Source organism: Equus caballus, chromosome 10 (assembly GCF_041296265.1).
Source record: "Equus caballus isolate H_3958 breed thoroughbred chromosome 10, TB-T2T, whole genome shotgun sequence".
NCBI lineage: Eukaryota > Metazoa > Chordata > Mammalia > Perissodactyla > Equidae > Equus > Equus caballus.
The window spans coordinates 14,309,205-14,333,150 of record NC_091693.1 but is presented as its reverse complement, the minus strand read 5'-3'; the positions used below and the strand labels follow the sequence as shown (position 1 = coordinate 14,333,150).

The 23,946-nt window shown below is 42.7% G+C and overlaps 1 protein-coding gene across 1 annotated transcript in view; it reads left to right on the top strand.

Annotated features, from left to right (window-relative positions):
* The window catches only part of LOC100069954 (hormone-sensitive lipase-like), a 42,068-nt gene that overhangs the window by 15,776 nt on the left and 2,346 nt on the right, over window positions 1–23,946 (top strand). Inside the window, 5 exon segments of the mRNA XM_070225593.1 lie at window positions 5,343–5,502; window positions 9,661–9,815; window positions 14,269–14,608; window positions 19,186–19,204; window positions 20,082–20,245. Of these exon segments, the coding sequence (XP_070081694.1) occupies window positions 5,343–5,497 (155 nt within the window). The 3' untranslated portion in view covers window positions 5,498–5,502; window positions 9,661–9,815; window positions 14,269–14,608; window positions 19,186–19,204; window positions 20,082–20,245.

The window sequence follows — 23,946 nt, the reverse complement described above, 5'->3', positions numbered from 1 at the left end:
GGTTCCAGTCTCATCCTCACCATTCACCCATCCACTCTCCCACTCTGGGAAGAATCTCCTGTCCATCTTGGATTTGATATTTAAATTATCAACCTCTATTTCTGTCCTTCATCCATCCCAACATTGTGACAGACCCAAGAGGTGGCTTCTGCTCTTGATTTTGAGGGGAAAGTTCTCAAAAACACTTGCCTTCACCCACCTTGAACAGACCTCCACTTGAGTGCCTTCATCATCACCCAAAAGGACTTGGACACGTTTTTTGGCTGTCAGATGCTTTCCAACTCTCAGGGGGACATATGACTCTCTCCGCAGGGATGACCAGTAGAAACAGACAAAGAGAAAACACATTAGTGTTCACAGAAGATCTATAGGAACACATGAAAGCTTAAAATCACAGGAGAGTCCACATAAAATCCACATTCCTGTGCTGAAACATGGATCCTTGTCAGCTTTCACCATTTCCTTCGGAGATAAACTACAAAAAGTGAGCTTAACAATGAACTAGAGAATAAAGCATACATCACAGTCAGTGATAAAACTAAAATAATTTGTTTTTCCTTAAAAGAGAATCCAGTGCATTATGTTCATTTTCACAATGATGTAAGAGTGCCCTTCTGTCAACAGGCCATCTAGTTTTGTGACCTATTAGAAATGACTCCCATTTTCTCTTTAAATCTCAAATACAAAACCAGTTACGGCTCCTAGACCCTTTGCCACATCCCACCACCTCCTACTAGCAGCAGGACAAGCTCCTCTGGTCCTCAAGACAGTAAGAGGCACCCTGGACTGTCCCTGTGCCCTGATGTTCCCATGTCCCTGTGGCACTGATACCCCAGTGCCGGGCCTGCTGCCAGAGAGTCCCTCACGCTCTGTGTGGCTCCGTCCCAACCATCACCAGAACCCTGTGATCTTCGCCTCCAGCCACATCCACGGATATCGGATATTGGGAAGTTCTGGAAACCAAATACCTACTCTAAGAACCATCCCCATGCTCACTCTCAAGGGCAGCTCTTGGGTGCACTGGGACCCTGTGACCACCCGCCAAGATACCCTGTGGCAACCTGCCAGTCCCTGCAGGTGGCAGTCCCAGAGGCTTGGAGGCACTTTCCCATGAGACGGCCCTGATCTCATCACCAGCCCTTCTTTCCAATGCTAGGAGTGTCACATAAGGTGTCGGGTTTGCTGGGCTCAATACCAAGAGCCTCCAGACCCCTGGGACAGGGAGCTGGTGTTGAGTCCCCTGGCGGTGCCAAGATGGGAGATGGAAGTTTGACAATGAAACTGCAGTGAGAGCAGAAGGTGGAGCCAGAGCACAGGCTGCCATGATTAATCCCTGATGAGAGATGAGAACATCGGGTCCCTTCCTTGTCCCCAGGCGGGAACTCTGAAGAGAAGCCTCTACTCCAGCCACGATGTCTGCGAGGATGGGAAACAAGCCAAGCCAGATATCCAGCCATCCCTGTCTGCACCCAGTAACAGATGCTTAATAGACACTGTTAAATGGATGAGGGAAATCACACAACAGAAGCCTGTCACCCCCCTGTGACATCTGGGAGTCAGAGAACCTTCCCTGTAGACGCAAAGGCACTGACATCATGGGAGGAGGCCAGCAAATACCCACAACTGTCCCAGGGACAGGACTGTACCCCTTGTAGAGTTAGGAGGGAGGACAGGGGCCTCCTAACAGTGAGAGGTTAGATCACCATTCCTCCCAGAAAATCGTGCCCCCTCCCCATCTCTACCTTGTCTGGGCAGTGACTTCTCTGCCCAGAGGGCCTGGGCCAGGAGCCTGTGTCCTTCCTCTTCTCACAGAGACCTGACCTGACACAAACTCTGGATACTACACCCCAGATATAGTTACCACCAGGGAAGTCAAGCCCTACCCTGATCACAAAGGAAGTCAGGGGTGACTCCCCATCCCCAGGGTCCCTGGTCTGTGGGGACACCTGGCTGTGGACCCATGAAGGCATCTCACCAGCCAAAAGTGTCAGGGCAACAAGGGGTATTTCCAATGCAGATGTGACAGGAAAACCGGGATGTCTCTGCTTCCATCTCAGAGGGGCTGAGGGTCCCACAGGGGCCTCCTCTCCTGTAACAGAGGAACCCATGGGATCCCCTGGCTAAGTCTCCATGTGGAGCCCCTCCAGATCCTGAGCCCTGTGAGGAGACCTAGAGCACGTGACAGACAGGGACACAGATGAGTTGGATGCAATGCCCCAGTGCCGTGATGGGAGAAACACAGGCCATTCTGGGGTCCAGCCCCCCCAGGGCTTGAGACCTCACAGGTGGACTTGAGACCCCAAGAGACCACTCACTGGGTCCGTCCTTTGAAGCCTTGGGGACAGAGAGCTCCTCCTGAGGCAGCACATCCACCAGGAAGCACAGGACACTGGATCAGGAGTCCACTGGACAATGCCTGTCCTCTCCCTGGGCTCACCCTGCACTGGGATGGAATCAGGCAGCCTGGGGATGCAGGCTGAAGGGATTCTCAGTCTGGAGGTCAGAACCCATCTCTGTCCAGGGCTAAGAGACAACTCACACCCTCTGGAGACTGGCCAGCATCCCTGGTGCAGCTTGGGACACCGGCTGCAGGTCTCCTCATGCCCTCCAGGGGGCGACATCGGGACAAACAGACAATTAGCAGGAAATTAACCCAGGAATGTGGCTTTGGCTAATCAAGAGAGGGAGCCTGATGTCCATCTCTGGTCCAATAGATACTTCTGGGCCCCTCCTATGTGCCTCCGTTGTCCTGCCTGCTTCTTCTAAGGGCCTCAGACCACCCTGCTCTTCAGGGGTCCCTGTGTTGCTCCCCACTCCCTGCCTGGCACCACCCATGGGGAAGGCGGGGTGACCACAAGAAAGTCAGCCAGGCAGAGGACAGAGGCCCTGGGGATGGTTAGGGAGCACATAGACAGGCTCAGAGCCACAGCTCAGTCAACAGACATGGAGAGGGAGGGTGTCCCTAAAACCATCCCTCAAGAACCAGGGAGCCCACAGCCACCTGACCTCTCACCACCACTGTCCTCTCATCCAGGACACACAGGAAACCCCCTTCACACCTGGGAACTGCAGCTCCTGAGACACCAGTACTGGATCTCTATCACTGAAAGGAGAGGCCAGACTGGTGACACTGGAGATGGAGGGTAGGTCCCCTCACCAGTCATCACTCAGTTTGTCCCTTTTTCACCCCCAGAGTTATGGGAGATCATAATTGGCCACCCCAAAATGTGTATCTTTGGCATAAGGATTATTTGGGGCTGGTTACTTTTAAGAAAGTGCAGACAGGGGAAAAGCTCTGAAAACCAAGTAGAAGTTGCCCTTTGTAAGATACATATACATTTGTAAGGGAAATCTCCATTTGTAAACATATCTCCCTCTCTGTACCAGGAAGAGGGGAATGACCTGTCCCTAGAAACCCTTATCAATAGAGAAGGGGAAGACTTAAATCTGCGTAATAACCTTACTCTTGTTCACTGTGCTTTTCTGGTAATCTCCCATGACTGACTTCCCCTAGCCCCTACATCCTCCTTTGTCTTTAGCTGAAGATAGTATTTTAAGCTGGCAGCCTTGGCCATTTTGGCAAGTTACCCAGTTTTTCTGAGTTTCTCCCATGTATACATGTGATAAATAAATGACAAGCAATAGGATATATTGGAGTACATGAGGAAGACATTTGATGTAAAACTAATTTGGCCTGAGCTTGTTTTGTCAAATGGGGCTGACATGGCCATTGAGCATGCATTGTATATCTGCTTTAAGTATTTACTGTGTCCCAAAGATAAGAGTAATGCCCTTAAAAATAAGAATGTAACTTCCCCCACATTGGCATTTCCTTAAGGATAAGCGTCTCTCCCTAAACTAAGGATTGATTGCTGGCCTGCTGTTCTCACCCTGTGACCACCCACTCGAGACCACTGACAGACAAATGGCAAGCAACAGCGTATTGGAGTATATGAGGAAGCCATTTGGTGTAAACCTAATTCGGCCTAACCTTGTTTTCTTTTTCCAGAAGGTGCTGACGTGGCCGTTGAGCATGCATTGTATATCTGCTTTAATCATTTGCTATGTCCCAAAGACAAGAACAAATGGCCTTAAGATAAAGATGCAATTTCCTCCACCTTGGCATTTCCTTAATAATAAGCATCTCTCCATAGACTAGGAATTGATTGCTGCACACACCCTGTGGCCACCCAGCTCGAGACAACAGACCTACTACCTAATGTGTGAACAGCTGTGTTGTGCCAGCTAGTCAATCTTGTGACTGTTGTAAAAAGGACTTTCCTATCATATGTGATGTATGCTCTTTGCTCCAAGTGTTAACACACCAGGTTCATTTTTGCCCACCACCTTGAAAGCCAAACACCGAGACAATAAGATTGCAGCAGAGAGAGGGTTTTAATCACAAGGCAGCCATGTGAGAAAGTGAAAGAATGAGTCTCAAATCCACTTCCCTGAAAATAGGGATTCAGGGATATTTATGGGATGGGGGCAAGGTGGTCTGAAATATGGAGATGGATGATTGGAGGTGAGGTAATTGATGATCTGTACAAGCGTAGTCAGACTCCATGTCTCTTCATGGGATGCATGCTCACAAAATGGTGGTGTGAGCATGATCTGAGGGTGGAGTTTTTAGCCTCTTGATGTCAAAAGGTCGCCTATCGGATACCTGCACATGCCCAGTTGATGAGTTGGTGGTCTCAACCAGCCTGGAGTGGACAAAGGGGTTCTAATTCCTGAAGAACAGCTCAAATACCCATTATCATGGTGACCCAGGCTCCAGGGAGATGTTATCTCTAGGAACCTAGTAGGAATCAGATAGCATATTGCCTAAACAACACAGTTAACAAAGGGTGGGTTAAATAGCTAAAAGCTATAATCAGTAATTGCAAAAATGAAAAAAGTTTAGTTCCTAGCTGCTTCATCAATGGCTGTTTGCTGGTTTCACAAGAGGGTATATAACCACTCTGTACACACCACTTTAGTGCCCTTCCTTCCTTGGGAAGGAAAGCCCCAGGCTAAGCTAGTCCTCAGATCTGGCTCATAATCAACTCCCCCCAATTTTCACTTATAGAGTGGTTATGGATTATTTTTGTCAACACTACAGACCTGCTACCTGCTGTGTCCAACGATTGCTTGTGAAATGCTGTGCCAGCAAAGTAATCTCATGAGTATTGTAAAAAGGACATTCCAATCGTATGTGATACATGCTCTTTGATGGTATATAACCACTCTGTACACCCCTACTTCTTTGGAGTGCTCCATTCCTTTGTGAAAGGACTCTCCCAGGATATATGGTCCTAAGATCTGGCTCATAATAAACTCACCCCAATTTTTATTTACAGATTGGTTATGGATTATTTGCATCGACATTTCTTGTCATAGTCACGGCAGGATTTCAGAGAAACCCACTGGAGACCACCTGGAATCTACACTGAACCAGCATTTGGTACCAATAGGGGTCATTGAGCATCCCTGGATCACTGCATTCTTCAGGTGACCCTGGTGAGTTCTCCTGGAACCCTGACCTCTTTACTTTAAGTGAATGGTCCAGAGTTTATATGCACTGTTTCAAACCTTAAGACTAGGTGTCTTAAGGGGGCACTGGTACAGACCCTAGATAGAGGAACCTAGGAGGGGGAATTCCTAGGAAAGAGAAACCTAGGGGGAATTTCCTAGGCCAGAAGAGCCTAGGGGGAACTTTGGAGTGAACGGGGCAGGCTGACCTTTTTAATTTGGCTTTAAATTGGAAAGAATTGTGTTTATAAAGTCTGAAAAAAACTGTTTGATGGAGAAATGAGAGACTGAACATGTTCAGCTCTGAAGAAAAAGGGCATTGCTCCTCTCAGCTAAAAGACATTCTCAGGTGACTAAGAACCTTAGCAGGAGTGTAGGAGGATCAAATCCTCATGATGTGTAGCAGTCCCATAGGGAACTCCACTATCATTCATGTTAATTAATTAAAGTTTCATCTGGGGAAGTACATACGGGGAGTTGGTCGCCCACTCTCTGAGCCCCCATGGTGGTTTTAGGCTGCTGGCGGGAGAAACTGAGGCATGTAAGGGAGTGTTTATTACCTTTCTTTAGGGAGTAACACTCACAAGCAGCACACTTCTGAACCTCTACACTGTCCTTAGAAATTATTCAGACTTTATAGCAAAATGAAACTAAAAGAAAAGCGGGAAATGGAGTTTCTAAAAGCCCAGCCAGTTCCCAAATGGGAACCCTCCCCTCCAAACTCCAGCTGGCTTTATGCTGAGACTTTCAATTGCTTAACAAAAGAGGAAAATCTAGCCCATCACAGACTCCTAAGACTGAAAGAAAGGAACAAAAATGGGAAAAGAAGCTTTTGCAGATGCAGACTGCTAAAATTTTTTTAAACATAGGCTATAAAATTTTTGTTGCATCTGTTGTTTGTGTGTGTGTGTCTATATATGTATGTTACAAATGAGTGATATTTTACCTCCAGATGGTGTAATTTCCAAAAAGCTCTATTCAACTGGTTTAAAGTAAGCACTTAGAAAAAAATTATTTCTAAATACAACTAACCCAAATGTCTTTCAAGATAACGTGATATGAAATAATCTTTGGTAAATAAAAGCTTATTTAAGTTTGCTGGTTTGATTAAAATAGACAATCCTCAGAGTTATCAGCATTGGATGTGATGCAGATGTGCAACCTTTATTCTACATTTATTGGTCAAATAAGCTGATGTTATCTCTATTACAAAACTAGTTAACAAAAATAATAACATAAAGGGTGGCTAATTTTGTCTAATGTCTCATGAAGTCTTGTAGGCAATCTAAACAATTATTGGGGACAACTAAATAGATGTGTAAAAGATGAGTATGGGGTGAACTTTCAACAATAATTATGTGTTATGTGTTTGCACTTAAAATAGCTTCCAAAATCTCTTTGGTAACTTGAAACTTTGAAGTTTTTATAGGCTAATTTAAATTATAAAAATTCATTAAATGTCTAGATCATCTCTAAATAAGATAAAACATTAGATGTTAATTATTAAATGTAAGTTTATCTACTCTTGGCTTCTTGTTACAGAAAAACTAAAAAGTGTTTAGGTATATTAGTAAACATGTCTTGTATTTTATTAAAAGATTGTACTATAAAGTAACATGTTTTTAGAAATTATAAAAGATATTTATAAATTTGCCAATCCACAAAATGCTATGTAAAAGAAAGTTTATAATTGCTTACTTCTTAGTTTTCACCAAAAATTAAGGTTTCTAAGGGTTAAAAATTCTAATATATGTGATTAAAGCTACTAAAAATTTAGGAAAATATATTTATATTCAAGGAAAGAAGGTATAAAGAATGGAAATATTTTTATTTTCTTAAGAAAGATAAATTTGGGGCTGGCCTGGTGGCACAGTGATCAAGTGTGCATGTTCCACTTCACTGGCCCAGGGTTCACAGGTTCGGATCCCAGGTACAGACATGGCAAGCCGTGCTGTGGTAGATGTCCCACATATAAAGTAGAGGAAGATGGGCATGGATGTTAACTCAGGGCCAGTCTTCCTCAGCAAAAAGAGGAGGATTGGCAGCTGATGTTAGCTCAGGGCTAATCTTCCTCAAAAAATAAAAGAAAGAAAGAAAGATAAATTTGTCCCAAAGTCCTAGGAGGAAAAAAGAAAGGCATGGGACAAATTCTGAATGTAAAAAGAAACTTATAGAAGGTTTGTTGAAGAGGAACCCTGAGGAAAGAGTTTTATGCATTGTCAAGTTGGCTAAGATGAAAATAAATTTAAGTGAATAAATTTTAATATCAGAAGTAGGCTGGTACAAAAAGTTAGAGTTTGGTTTTCTCTTTCTCTTAAAAGGGATAATTTTCTTAAACTCTTAGTATGCTCTTGATAAACAGGTTATAAATGGTTTTTCTTTATTTTTAAGCTTATCTAAAAGACAGAAGATCTATGTTTTATTAAAATAACTTCCTATGTTCAAAAAGACTGAGGTCTCTCTATTAGCCTGGAGGGCTAAAACACTGCACCCTGAGTTTCCCTTAGATGCAGGGAAGGATTCATATTGAACTAACACCTTTTGCCAATCTCCGTCTCTCTAAAGCCACTTGGGCTCATTCAGGGTTCCAGTGGTATGGCCACTAACTGGTATGGCATTTAGCTATATTTGTTCCTTCTTTGGGATGTCATATCACATACAGAAGCCCTTAACAGTAGTCAAGCAGGAATAGCTTTATTAAATACTGAAATGTCTTTAATGAAAAAGGCTGTCCTTCAAAATAAAATGGCCTTAGATATTTTAAACACCTCCCAAGGTGGTACATATATATCATTCAAACTGAATGCTGCGTTTTTACAAATAATAAGTCTTCCAATGTGTCATCTCTGCTAAAGCACATGAAAAAAAAATAGCTGAGTGCCTTAAGTGATCCTACAGATAGTCTTGATTTGTTTGGTTGGCTCCCTTCCAGTATCAGTTCTCTTTTTTGATCTGGATTGCAATTTCTATTTCTATTACTTCTTGAAATTCTTGTACTAGTCATAATATTCAAAATAATTGCTGTTTTCTTTACTCAGTGTTATAAGACTGTCATGCAAGCTAGAGTAACGACTGCTCAGAGACTTGAGATAGTTGATCAACCTGTCTTATATGTCTTATAACCCTGTTCAATAAGTTCGATAAGGACTATGCCTAAGAACTCATTTTAAACTAATCTTTTCAAATATATTGAATTATTATCATTGTTACTGTACGTGTTCTATATTTCTGAACAATGTAAACATAAGGAGTCATAGAAAAGCACATATACAATGTTTGTGTAACAATCTAAAATTAATTGAAAATTATATAACCTATGAAATCCTTCCTCTGTTAGTATATATACCTCTATGCTTGTCCACTATATCTGATTATTTCCTTCCAACGTGCTCAACTGGGCAAATAAATGAGACAAAAGCCTAGCACCAAGGGACATGATGGATCCATGGCAGGCAGCAACCACCCTGGCACCAAGGGACAATATTTTGATCACCAATGCTTTCTATCAAAAGATTATAGATCAAAAGGGGAAAAATGATAAATAAATGACAAGCAATAGGATATATTGGAGTATACAAGGAAGACATTTGGGGTAAAACTAATTTGGCCTGAACTTGTTTTTCCAAAAGGGCCTGACATGGCTTTTGGGCATGCATTATATATCTACTTTAAATATTTACTATGTCCCAAAGACAAGAACAATGCCTTTAAAGATAAGAATGTAACTTCCCCCGCATTGGCATTTCCTTAATGATAAGCATCTCTCCCTAAACTAAGGATTGATTGTTGGTCTGCTGTGCTCACCCTGTGACCACCCAGCTCGAGAGCAGAGACCTGCTATCTGCTGTGTTCATCAATTTCTGTGTGAAATGCTGTGCCAGCAAAGCAATCTCATGACTATTGTAAAAGGGACATTCCAATCATATGTGATACATGCTCTTTGATGGTATATAACCACTCTGTACACCCCCACTTCTTTGGAGTGCTCCATTCCTTTGTGAAAGGACTCTCCCTGGCTATGTGGTCCTAAGATCTGGCTCATAATAAACTCACCCCAATTTTGACTTATAGATTTGTTATGGATTATTTGCATCAACACATGTTGCAAAGCTCTATTTGATTTTCTCATGCCAATTTAATTCGTAGACCTGCCAGAAGGACCTAGAGAGGGTAGAGGAAATGTTCTTCCTCCCCTAGTGTTTGGCAACTTGGATGAGATAAAACTTCACTGGCTGGACACTGCTCACTCCTGGACTACTGCACCTGAGAGATCCTGGACCCCTGATAAGAGCCAGCAGGAGGTAAGAGTTGTTACCATGTCAGTCTCCTGGATCTCTGCCTGCAGGGTCCAATGGAAATGAGAGTGGTGAGTTTTTTCTTTTTCTAAATTTAGATTAGCAGGAGCAAAAATTGGGGGAAGCTAGCTTCTTGGACTCAGTGACTCTAGCATTTGCTTTGAGCACTCATTGGTTAATTGATCCTTTTCCTCCCAGAGATGGTGACTGCTTTTCCTTGTCTCTATCATTTTTTTTGTCATTTGTCATAAAATTGAAAAGCATAGGGCAAGACATGGGCATCTATAAGCCTATTATCTGGGAATATGCACATGCGGTGAAAGCTGTTGCTACAGGCATCTTGAAAGCCAAAAAGGCTGCAAATTTGGTGGGCATGGGTCAAGCACTTAAGAGCCATTAGTGTACTCACTGCCTCATGGAGTCTCCCATGAAAGGGTAAGTTGGGTCACGAAACAGGATAGATGACACAGGTCCCCCCACCAATTTCAGGACAATGTCCCTACAATGACAAGGGTCTCTGTAAAGCACACACAATCCCCAACCCCATGGCACCTCCCTCCTAGGTACTATTCTGGCTCCAAGAGACCCAATGCTTAGCTAAAGTTGTTAATGTGCATCAGATGAGGTTTTCCTTTTGTCTTGTTCTTGAGAGCTTGGCTTTGTGGCCTTTCTGGTTTCTGCCATCTGGAGGATGCATGTACCAGCACACATCTTGGTGGCCAGTTCTGGAACACCTTCTCTTTGTCCAGCTATGTCAGTTCTTGGAGGAGTTTGTCATAAGGGGTCCTGATTGCTTTCATTAGGGGCCTTTGTCATCTCAACCTTTTTTGCTTGTTGTGCAATGATGGCCTTTGCTTTCTTAGACTATTTTTGGGAGTGAACTTTCTGGCTCTCTTTTGGGGACACCTCTTGCATCCATGGTTAAGCTTATTAGTATGAATCACTGTTAAGATCCTACTCATCAATGTGGCCAGATAATGGATTGTTTAAGTTGGAAAAACTTCTAAATTGGGAAAACTTCTAAATTGGAAAAAAAATTGTGAGAGCTCTCATCACAACTGTTTTATTAGTATCTGTGAAAAGGCCAAATTAAAAAAGGAAATAAAAAAATAATGACTAGCCTTAAGACCCTGACTAGGGCTACAATTAAAGTGAGAAAACGTAAAAGTATAAATATGTATAAAATTATAAAGTTTGAAATGTTTGAGGTAATTTTCAATAAAGAGGTTATATCAACTTTGCCTGAGTATATTTTAAAATGTCTGACAGGGAATGCTTCCCCTATCCAAAATTATAAGACTAAGACCTATTGATAAAGTCCTAATGAAAACTGATTAGAGTTATAAGACTTGATGAAATTCAGATGAAATTTTGTAGAAAATTAATATATTTGTGTGCTTTATGTGAAGTGATTGTATCTCTTTTTGCATGATTTTATGGTAGATTGTATTGTGGGGATAAACAGTGCAACTCACTGGGGAAAGTTCCTCCTGCATGATTGTAAGACAGCATATAAATGTGCCCTTCAGACAAAGGTAATTGAACTTACAAAAGGAAGGTGAATAGGAGCCCACAGAGTATGAGATAAAAACTAGAGACTAATATCAGATGCTAATAAAAAAAAAGATAATAAAAGCTTTTTTTTGTAAGAGCTTGGTAGACAAAGGTAAATTGGTCTAAGGTTAAATTGTACATTTAAACAAAAAGGGTCTTTGTTAAATTATTTGTGCAGACTTTTAGAGGTGTAATACATTGTCCTAATGTTTTAAAACAATAGCTGCAAAGTCCTTGTGCATGTATGTCTATATGTATGTTATGTATGTGTGATATTTTATCTCCAGATGGCATGGCCAAAAATTAAGAGCTCTGCTTAAATTGGCTTAAAGTAAATGCTTACATTATTTCTAAATGTAATAGAAACTAACCCAAATGTCTTTCAAGTTAATGTGATATGAAATAATCTTTAGTAAATGAAAGCTTATTTAAGATGGTTGGTTTGATGAAAATGGACATGTCCTCAAAGTTACCAACGTTAGATATAATGCAGACATGTAGCCTGGGTTTGCTAGTTAAATTGTCACCAACTACTTGCCCCTAGGAACTCAAGGGTGGGTTTGGAAGCATTTAACTCTTTTTCCAAATTGTCTTTTTTTTTTTTCTTTTGTTATGTTAAGGAGATGCAATCACCAACCACCCTAAACCAGAGATACCTCACCACAAGACCTAAGCCTATGATCTTTGCCTTATTTTTTTTAACTTCTGTTTGCCATGGAGACCTTTATTATTTTGTATTTACATATGAATTTTTTTGATAATACTTAATTTTTTTCCATTTTATTTATTTTTCTTTTTTTAATTGAGATTCATAAGAGTTCACATCATTATGAAATTTCAGTTGTACATTATTTCTTGTCTGTCACCACACAAGTGCTCCCCTTCACTCCCTATTCCTACCCCCCACCCCCTTCCCCTGGTGACCACTGAACTATTTTCTTTTTCCATGTGTTTGTTTATATTCTGCATATGAGTGAAATCATATGGTGTTTGTCTTTCTTGGTCTGGCTTATTTCACTTACCTTTGCCTTATTTTTAATGCTAAGATCTCTCCAAGAGGAGATTAGGCCTTCTTACCATAACCTACAGTGTATGTGGGAGCATGTTTTCCAACTGAGCCTGGGCAAGCAAATACCCACCTCTCCCTTTTGAATACTCATTTCCCATCTGAAATAAAAGGTCCCTTCTTCCCTTTTTTTGGAAAGCCAGGACTTTGGAGATGATTCTGCATGGTCTCCTATTTGTTGCAAATATACTTTACTTTGTAAGACAACTACTTCTCGTGGAGAGCCTTATTTAACTTGCCATGAGGTAAACCCACTTTGTTTTTGGTAACACATTTGGTGACCATGAAAGGGCTTACTGCGTTGTGGTGCTTGTGCCCCTGACTTGATGTTGCTGCCCCATTGTGAGACCCAGCAGCCGCACCAAGCACTTTGCTCAAAGGATCTCTCAATGGAGGTGAGTGGCGCCAACCCCATGGCACAGCTATGAGTTATTTCTTTAAGTCGTCTCATAAAGTTTGCCTATTGGAGCCTGGCTTTGAGTCCCCATCCAGAGGTAACCTGGCTCAGGGGGTTGAGAGCCACCTATGGTTGGAAGGATTGCAAACCAGGCCACTCCAGAAGGACGAATGCTCAGTACAGGTGAAGGGGACCAATCTCTGTTCCCTAGTCAGGTGTTTGAGTTCCCTCTGGAGATTGAGTCTCCTCTGGAGTGATGAAGTGGGGGTTTGAGTCCCCCCACCTAAAGTCACTGAGCCTGTCTTAGTGTTGTGCCTGTGATTGTAGAAGAGGTCCCCTTAGATGTGGTCAAACCCCCTCTGGAGTTGTTGAGTCTGTTTTTTGTTTGTTTGTTTGTTTGTTTGTTTGTTTTTGTCAACATTAACAATATTGTCGAGGATGTTTGGCATTAATCCTGTTTTTCCTCAGTCTAGCTTTCCCAGACTCCTAGGTCTCCTTTTTTTTCTCTGCCCTCCCTATCAGTGGTCCCTGGGTGAAACCCAGCATCCACAAGTTTTATTTCCCTCTAAGTATTTAGTTTGGACTGAGCTAAACTTGGCCTGAGGAAACTTGGCCTGATCCTTGTTTCAGGCTATAGGGTGCTAAACCTCCTCTGCAAAAAACGTTTGGCATCTGCATCACTACTAACTGTATCAAGTTGCTCCTGGGAGTTTGGAAACAAATCATAAGAAAAGACTCTAAAATATGGGGAAGTAATCTCCGTCCCAAAGGAGAGCCTGTTGGGTGGCATCCTCCAGAATTGGAAGTCTTTTGAGTATTCCCCATTGACCAGAGAGCAGATGAGCTTTGTATGTAACACAGCCTAGTTCTAATATTTACTGGAAGATGAGGGGGGGAAATGCCTAGAAAATGGGACCCTAAATGTCAATACCATAGTACACATGGATCTATTTTGCAAAAGAACCAAGAAATGGGATGAAATCTCTTATGTCTAGTGCTTCATGGCACTATGTCTAAATGAAGGGTTAAGGATTAAATCTAAGACTTCAAAAATACTTCTCATGTTACAAGATCTTTCTGACGAGGAGGACTTACTCCTCCAAATCAGGAAACGTGGGACTAAGGAAAGCCCACCTCAGAGTCCAACTTTCTCACATGCTCCAGCTTTGGCCCCATCATTGGACCAGCTGGTGAGCCCTGGGAGACCTCCAGAGGCTGTAACAGGGCCAAACCCTTTACTGCGCCCCCTGAGCAATCCCTCCACAGGAAATTAGACTCTCCAGTAACCAATGGTCCTTCACTCTCCTCTTCCAGATAGTACAACCAGATTAGGAACCAGTTACAAACCTGGGATATATCCCCTAAGACAGGTGCCTGATGGTGAGGGGAGACTTATTAATGTGCCCATCCCCTTTTCTACCTCTGATTTGTATAATTGGAAGGCACACATTAAAGGATTGAGAGCTGACCCAGAGGAATTCATAAACCTGCCACTCATAAGCCAACCTGGACAGATATCCAAAGCCTGTTAGCTACACTCCTTATGGCTGAAGAAATGTCGGCTGTACTGTTAAAAGCTAGAGAACAAGCACATAATGAATATGACCCAGGGTTTGCAGGCCTAGCGAACAGGCTGTACCAGAGACTGACCCTGCGTGGAATCCCAATGGCTCTGATGATCATGAAAAAGAAGAGAAGACAATGAAAAGGCAAGCCGTCCTGTTAGCTGTGGCCCTCCAGTCTGCTCAAGGTAACCTGAGGAAGAGAAAGAAGATGCCATGGGTGAGTGACCCTGGCCCCCACCAAGGGACCATAAAGCACAAACAATGTTGAGGGCTAATCAGTGTGTGCTGCAAACAGGAAGAGAATTAGCAGCAGGATTGTGCCAACTATCCCCAGAGAGGGAAGGGATTAAACAGGACCAAGCCATGGCACCTTCCCTTGACTACAGATGAGATGTGGCAGAGCTGTGGGGATCCCGTTGGCTCTAGGAGCCCTGGGAAACCTTGGAAGTAGGAAGAGAACATGTTAAAAATCTTGCTCCGTACTAGAGCCACATTCTCCATGTTGAATGCCCACAAAGAGAAACCTTTCTAAAGGAAAGTGTGATAAAAGAGGTATCAGGAAAAGTTGAAACCAAAAGATCTCTGGGTCCCTTAACCTGTGAAATAAGATCTGGACGTACCAGAATGCCCTGTTCCCCCTTTAGGGAGGGACATGCTATCTAAGTTAGGTGCCTCAATAAGCTGGGAACGAGATAAAATAGAGATCTAAGTCCCCAAAAGCCAGGGAGTTGAGCTTATGGCCCTTTTACAGGATACACCAGCATCTGAGAAGGAAGAGATTCCCCTAAATGTTTTAAGCTGAGTTAACTCAGAATTAGGGGCACAAGGATAGGTGGGGCGAGCAGCTGGTGCCATGCCAGTAAAGGTAAAATTGAGGCAGATCACTGGCCCCTGGTAATACCCCTTGAAGCCAGAATCCGTAAAGAGGAATCTAACCTGTAATCAGTAGGCTTTTAGAACAGGTATTGATCAGGCCATGGAGAGTCCCATGGATCACTCCCATGTTACCCATTAAAAGGCTGGGGACAGGGGAATATAGATTTGTTCAAGACCTTGGTGCTGCCAGTGCTGTACAGTACTGGATTTATAATAGTGAATATCTTCATTTTGTTTCTGGTGCAGAGCTCCTAAAACTCTTGTAATTTCCCATGTGAGAGCCATAGAGGCAAATTTTTTTATAATTACTTTAGTCCTCAGTTCCTGAAATAATTACAGAGCAATAAAGGTGAAATGGGTGTCTTTTGTTATTCCTAACAAGCCCTTTTCAACCACACCTGAATTTATGTTATTAAGATGACTTTTGGAAATCCCCTAAGGATGGGGACTGGTTAACAGGGAAACCAACTGTGTGATTTGGGGGTTGGAGATTTCATCCCCAACCTCCTCCCCACACCTGCAGGGTGGGGAGAAGGGCCGAAGATTGGGTTCAGTTGCCAATAGCCAATGATCTAATCAACTGTGCCTATGTAATGAAGTCTCCATTAAAACCCAAAATGATGGGGTTCAGAGAGCTTCCAGGTTGGTGAACATGTGGAGATTCCTAGGGGAGTGGTATGCCCAGAGAGGGTCTGGGAGCTCCATGTCCTTTCCCCCCATATTTTGCTTTATGCATCTCTTCCATCTGGCTAAGTAAAATGTTTTCCTGAGTTCGTTGAGCCACTCTATCAAATTAGTCAAACCCAACGAGGGGGTTGTGGGAACCTCTGATCTGTAGCTGGTTGGTCAGAAGCAGAGGTGATAACCTGGACTTGCAATCGACATCTAAAATAGAAAGTTAAGGGTAATCCTGTGGGACTGAGCCCTTAACCTGTGGAATCTGATTCTATCCTCAGGTAGATAGTGTCAGAATTGAGTTAAGTATGTTAAACTTCCTAGCCAGTAAGGGATATAAAGTGTCTAAAAGGAATGCCCAAATAATCCAGAGAAACTGTAAACTATTTGTGGTTCATCGTTTCAAGGGAACAATGCAGGCTTCCTCAAGAGAGGAAAATGGTAATATGTCTACTTGCTTTGCCAAAAACTCATTGGCAGCTATGAGGATTATTGGAGATGGCTGACTTTTGCTGCATTTGGATCCCTAACTTTGGATTAATTGCTAAGCCTTTCTATGATAAACTACAGGGGCCAGAAGTGACCCTCTTTGAATGGGATAAGCTATGTTACCAAGCTTTCAATAAGATTAAAAACTTGCTAATGGAAGAGCTTGCACTGGGCTTACCAGACCTGAACAAAACATTTGACCTATATGTTCATGAAAGACAGTGTTAGGAGTACTAACCCAATTGTTGGGACCTCTAAAAGAGTGGTAGCCTATTTCTCAAATCAGATAGACACTGTGGTAAAAGGATGGCTCCCAAGCTTAATAGCTGTAGCTGCCACCTGCCTCTTAATCAAGAAAGCAGAAAAACTGACCATGGGCCAACCTACAATGGTGGACCCCCCATCAAGTCTCTAGTCTACTAGAGACTAAAGGATATCTATGGTTATCCCAAAATAGAATACTACAATATTAAGCTATACTGCTAGATTCCTCTCAGATTTCTTTAAAACCCTGTCATCCCTTAAACCAAGCTAATCTTCTCCCTGATTCCAGTGGGCCTATTTAACCATGCTTGCCCAGAAGTGATTGACCAGGTTTACTCTAGCCACAGAGATCTCCAGAGTGAGCCATTGCCTAATTCAGAGGAAGTGTGGTTTGTAGACGGAAACAGCTTCAGGAAGAATGGACAAAGAAGAGCAGGTCATGTGGTAGCGTCCCTGCATACAAACATAGAAGCCGTGGGGCTGACGTCAGGCACCTCAGCTCAAAAAGCAGAAATAATTGTGTTAACCATAGCTTTGAAACTTAGGGGGAAAATAATAATAATAACAATATGCATGGACTCTAAATATGCTTTCTCTCTAATTCATGCTCATGGAGTCATTTGGAAAGAAAGAGGACTTCTTAACAGCAGCAGTAAAGAAATTAAACATGGGCCAGAGATCCTTAAACTGCTAGAAGTGGCACAGGGCCCTCAGGAAGTAGCTGTGGTCTATTGTAAAGGGCATAAAGGAGGAATCAGAGGCCGTAAAAGGGAATAACTTGTTATCCCTGTTACAAATTTGTCAGCATAATAACTTAAAATGATAGCTGATCTTGTCCAATGTCTCATGAACTTTTCTTGGGTAATCTAAACATAATTGTTGGGAACAAACAATTTAGATGTGAACAGGATAAGAGTTTAAACTTTGAATAACAATTATATTTATGACATGTATTTAATAACTTCCAAAATCTCTTTAGTAACTTGAAACTTTGAAATTTTGCTCAATTAAATAATGGAAAATTCATTGAATATTTACATTATTTCTAAACAAGATAAAATAGGAGACATTAATTTCTAAATATGAGTTTACCTACATTTATCTTATTACAGAGAAACTAAAGGGTGTTTGGGTCTATTGGTAAACATGTCTTGTGTTTTATTCAAAGATTTTACTATAAAGTAACATGTTTCTAAAACTTATAAAAAGTGTTTGTAAATTTGTCAAGCTACAGAATGATAATGTAAAAGACACTTTATAATTGCTTACTTCTTAGTTTTTACATAAAAATTAAAGTTTCTAAGGATTAAAAATTGTAATATGTGATTAAAGCTACTAGAAATTAATAAGGAAAACGTATTTGTATTCAGGGAAAGTAAGATGTATGTTTTCAGTAAAGAAAGTATAAAGAATAAAAATGTTTTTGTTTTGTTAAGAAAGATAAATTTGTCCAAAAGTACTAGAAGGGAATAAAGAAGGCATGAGACAAATTCTACATGCAAAAATATTTGTGAAAAAAATTTTTTTGAGAGTTTTGCCATGATCAAGTTGGCCAAAATTAAAATGAATTTAATTAAATAAATAAGTTTTAATATCAAAAGTAAGCTAATGCAAAATTAGAATTTATTTTTTCCTCTCTCTTTTAAAAGGATGATTTTCTCAAGCTTTTAGTCTTCTCTTGGTAAAGAGATTATGAAAAGTTTTTTGCTTTGAGTAGTGTACCAGAGGGGTAAGGATTTGGCATTTTATCAAAATAAATTTCCTATATTATTTTTATCAAGTCTTTAATCACAGCTACTAAGGTTTTTCTTACAGCTATTTATTTCTCTGCATTCACCTAAAATTCTTTAATTGTCACCATGGTTAAAGGGATAACTAAACATTGTTTCATAGGGACCTATGATATTGTGTGGGTAAATGTTATTGATGTAAGTGCTTTAAAAATTATATAAGATTCCAAAAATTCTAATCTGTCCTGGTTGTCTGTCATAATTCTAGTTATTATCTTAAAGTGTTGTATGTCACAGAAATAACCAAATTTCTTTGTCAATTTTAAGTCTTTTGTCATTTACAGACAGTTATTGTTTTACTCTGATGCTTTTGCAAATGTTTCATCTTCAGAGAGATTCATGGAAAGGACTCTGACATTTACTCTGGAATGCAGGGTTCTGATAAACTTTCAGATTGTACACTGAACTGAGTAAGAAATTACACAACTCTAATGGAGAAACTGATGACTTCATGAAACTGCTAACAGAAGATCAAGATCAAAAATTGAGTATATGGGACTGAATGAACTGATGAAGATGATTATAAATCTTATCACTTTTCATTTGAAATATTGCTGATTTTTTATGGATTTTTTTTCAGATTTAAGGAAACCTTTATCTCTTCTCTTAAGCTAACCATGACTTATAGCAATTTGGTAAATTATACTTTTGTAAACAGAATTGAAACATTTATCTTTTTCTCCCTACCTGATCCCTCCAGAATTTGGAAACTTTAATGAGTAAGTATTGTTATTTTCATGGCAATATAGTTATTTGCATAAGTTCAGTAAGAATCTGTTCTCAGAAGACTCAGGAAGAACATTTGATCTTCTCCCAAACTGCCTAAAAAAATTTAACATAGAATGGCTGTTCCAGGAAGGATCTAATATCGTAAGATAGCTATAGTATAGTATAAAATAGGTGTGATAAAAAGGCACCAACAAGCCCATTTTTGGCCCAGAAAAACTTGTTTAACAAACATTTGCATTTCCATCTCCCTGTAAATTGTCTTCCTCTCGTCTAAAACCCCAAACAACATCCTCCTTGTCTTTAGCTGAAGATATTTAAACTAACAGCCTTGGCCACATGATCGAGTTACCTAATTTTCCTGAATTCCTCCCACGTATACATGTTATAAAGCTTTGTTTGATTTTCCCCTGTTCTTCTGTCTCATGTCAATTTAATTCATAGCCCAGCCAGAAGGACCTAGAGTGGCTAGAGGAATTCTCTTCCTCCCTGACACACCCCTGTGACAAGAGGTCCTGGTGTAGCTCTGGGGCTCATCCTTTGAAGGGAAAAGCCAGACGGGGATGAGAGAGAGGGAGGATGACGTGTACCCCCACCCTGAGCTATAGGGACTGCTCAAGACATGATGCCCCAGGCTTGTGCTTGTCCAAAAAAGGGCGCGTGTGTGTGCATGCACATATGCATGTGTATGTGGTGGGGAATCACTGCTGAAGAAGGCAGAGGACTCTGTAATTCCCAAGGAACAAAATATACATAGAATGGAAAGAGAAAGAAGGGGACAAGGGAGGCTGGAATAGGGGAGGAAGGAGGAGGGACCTGGGCAGTGACCCCGCCCCCAGCCCAAATGATGATGGAAGCTCTCCTGCCCAGGAGGAGGCTCAGCACATAGCAAGGAAGGGCAGCAGTGCTTGTGAGCCTTTCTGGGGCAGAAGCTCATCTCACAGAGGGAAGGTCAGAGCAGGCAGCAGACGCCATGGAGACCCCTTCAGCCACCGCCCACAGAGGGCACATCCTACATGGGCTCCTGCTGGCAGGTGAGAGGGGACAATTTCCTGAGGGTGGGCAGGAGATGGAAGAACCTTCTGGGGTCTCCTGGGGAGGACGGGGTTTTGAGAGGGGACAGAGGTCTTCTATTTGGACATGATGGGAGAGGACATGGGAGCAGAGTAGGATGGGTGGAGGGCATTCAGCAACAGGAAAATCTCATGATCTGGAAGTGGTGAGGGGCATAAAAACTTCAATTGCTATACCTTTCCTGGTTAGATATCACTGACCCATAATATTTGAAATTTGATGATAATACTAATAATTTATTAGAGGATGACAGCAGAAAAAACTTAACTAGGGACACTAAACATTGTCCTTACCCACCACTCTTAGAAATTGGCAAATAAACACCAGGATATGGAGGGCCCTGGGAACACTGGTTCATTCATCCACAGGTGTTTGGAGCCTGTTCCAGGCACTGGGGGAACAACAAGATCAGAATGGTCCCTGTCCTCAGGAGCTCACATTCTCTGGGGATGAGGAGAGATAAGCAAAGAGATCTAGAATGTGAGGTCAGGGACTGACATTGTCATGAAGGGAACGAGCAGGGAAAGGTCAGAAAATGAAGACAGAGGATGTTTAGAGCAGGTGGTAGGGAAGGAATCTCTCAAAGATGCCCCTGAGAGTGAGCAGGATGCTGAGGTCAGGGAGGGAGTGAGCCAGGCAGACACCTGGGGAAGAGTATTGGGAACAGAGGAAATAACAAGATCAGAGGGGCTGCAGTAATGGTGTTCATGCTGCTGACCTTGACCAGTAGACACACTTACACACACACACAAACACACACACAAACTCCAAGTCTAAGACATGAAGAGACCCACTCAGGACCCAAGGCCTCATCTTTCCATCCCAATACATATGTCCAAATATTGACTGATCTCTCTCTCTTCCCTCCTAGTCTCACTATTAACCTTCTGGAACCCGCCCACCAGTGCCAGAGTCATTGTTGAATCGTTCCCTCCTGATGCTGCTGCAGGGGATAAGGTTCTTCTCCATGTCTCCCATCTGCCTGAGAATCTTGCAGCCTATATCTGGTACAAAGCGGACAGAGTAGATCCCAAACGTCAGATTATATCATATATAATAGACACATCAGAAATTATCCCAGGGCCGCTGTACAGCGGTCGAGAGAGAATCTATGATGATGGATCCCTGCTGCTCCAGGACACCACCCAGAAGGACACAGGATACTACACCATACAAGTCATAAAAAAAGATTACCTAATTGATGTAGGAACTGGACTGCTCCATTTAGACTGTGAATGATTCCTCTCTGACCCCTGGGTGGTGGGTGGGGTGAATTCTACTTCACACATGCAGGACTGACGGGCCTGGACTGTGCCTACATCTCCCTCTGTATTACAACGCATGTTGAGATTTGGGAACACTTAGTGCAGGACACAAACAGTAGAGAAAAACTTCAAAAGATTGGAATCCAGACCCTCTAAACTTTCCCTGCAGAGAGAAGGCCCAATCTGTTGAGAATAACTCAGCAAAGGGAGATGAGTCTCAGTCCAGCCCCCCTGGGACCCTCCTCATGATGATGGCCTTGAGGTAGATCCTGCAGGGCTTGGTCAGAGCCTGGCCTGGGGGCTCCCTGGGATCCTCACAGAGAACCTAAGCCCTGAGAAGTCCCTGCCTGGACACCTGTCCCAGGGCTCCTGACACCAGTGACCCTGGTGAGCCTGCGCAGGGTTGAGTTTTGGCCTCCTGGGCACGGCTGACTGGGAGCAATGATTTCTTGACTGCTTGAGTCTCAAGGCTCCTGAGCCAGCCACCAGCCACGGCTCAGCCCTAAGAGCCACATCTGGTCAAGGGCAGAGGCTGATCCTTTACCTGAGTCTCAGCGTGAAGAGCACAGGTGGACAAGGTCCCCAGGCCATTAGCCGACTGCCCTGGGCCCTCAGGAGACTCCAGAGGAAGGTCAGTGTCCCCAGGGGAGGCACAGAGGAGAGATTATGCTGCTGGAAGCCCCTCATACACCAGGGGTCAGGCTCACGGGCATTGTCTCTCTTGAATGAAACAATAACAGATGCCACTTATTTGGGCAGCTCTTCCCTACCAAGATTTAGGTCAGGTACTATAAATATTTTAAGGTTAACCAACTGACAACCTGGCAACCAAATATTTATCCTACTTTATTGAGTGGAAACTGAGACACAGGGAGATACTACCTCTAGATGGGAGTCACACACACCATGAGTGGCTGATCAGTCACAGGAGGTCTGTCTGCACCCACAGCCCCATCCTCCCCTCCACCCGGGTACATTAATTAGGTATGTGGACCCCAAGACAACTGTCACTTCAGATCCTTTCTTCTTAAGCATCCCCAGCACAGAGGGAGACATTCTGATCTGGGGAGTGAGAGCAAATGGAGAATTCATCCGTGTTTACTCAAGAACCAAATTACCGGCATCAACAATCAGAGTCAGTGCACATATGTCCAGGCCACCCCCTCAGGTGGCCAGTCCACACCTCCCTGCACTGGACTTGATATCACTTGTTTCCTGATGTGTTAGGGTCACTCTTACTGGAATGGAATATAAAGGAAAGACTTTGCCATCTCACTCTCTACTTTACCCCTGCAGCCAGTACAGGGCCCATTTGTAACAAACTCTCAATTGCTTTTGATGAAGCAGGAAAGAATGAATGAATGAATTTATTTATTAATGATCCAAATTCTCTTCAAAGACTGGAACCTGGATGCAGAGTCCTTGGAATTTTCTCCACAAGGACAGGTTCTCTGACCCTCCGGGGGCTGAAGCCCATGTCTCAGATGTTTCACTGCTCTCTAGAGAAATACTCCTTCCCACAGTTGGTCGGAGACCCTGGGGTATTAACCGTAATTTTCACATATGGAAGAATTTTAACTTCTCAAATTTCTATCTCATAACCACCAAACACAGATGATCCATGAGGGCCAGATTTGCAACAAGTTCAGAGATAAAAGAGACCTTAAAGACCAAGGGCAGAGGTCAGGTTCTGCTGCCAAAGCCAGGAAGCTCCTGCCTGTCCCCTCACTCTTTTCTGGATCATTCTTTGGACTCTATCATTTATTGGGTCACTGGCTCATGTCAGTCACAGTCACCCAGGAAGATCTGATCCACATCTTTGCCCTGAGCCCTGAGTACTCATCTGACTGCCTCCCTTGCTCCTGGTCCTCATGCGTTATTTATGCTCAAACCACAGACCCACCGTTACCCATCTCTAGGAGAACCTTGAAAATGGTGCCTCAGAGAAAACTCACCTCCCTGGGTGATGGAAGTGTGTGCAGTGGGAAGGAATCAGCCCTGGTTGGCCAGACAGTCAGCTGGTCAGTGAAGAACCAGCAAAGGCGTGGAGGGCGGGGTTGGGAAGGCTCTCTGATTCTTCTCTTTTGTCTTTTCAAGACCAAACCCTGCTAACATATTGACACTTGAGAAAGTCCATGCTTTCTCTCAGACATAGAGCCGGCGGCCTTACTTTCTCTGAGCGCTCTGATCCTCATGCCTTTGTCTTGAGGTATACAAACCTGCCTTATTCTTTCAAGGACTCAGGTTGGCTGAGTGGTGAGAGATGCCAATTCTGATTTGCCCATTTTTCAATCAAGTTATTTAGTTTTGCTGCTCTGGTTGAGTTTAGCAGTTCTTGGTATATTCTGGATATTAACCCCTATTGATATATAATTTGAAATTTAGTTTCTCCCATT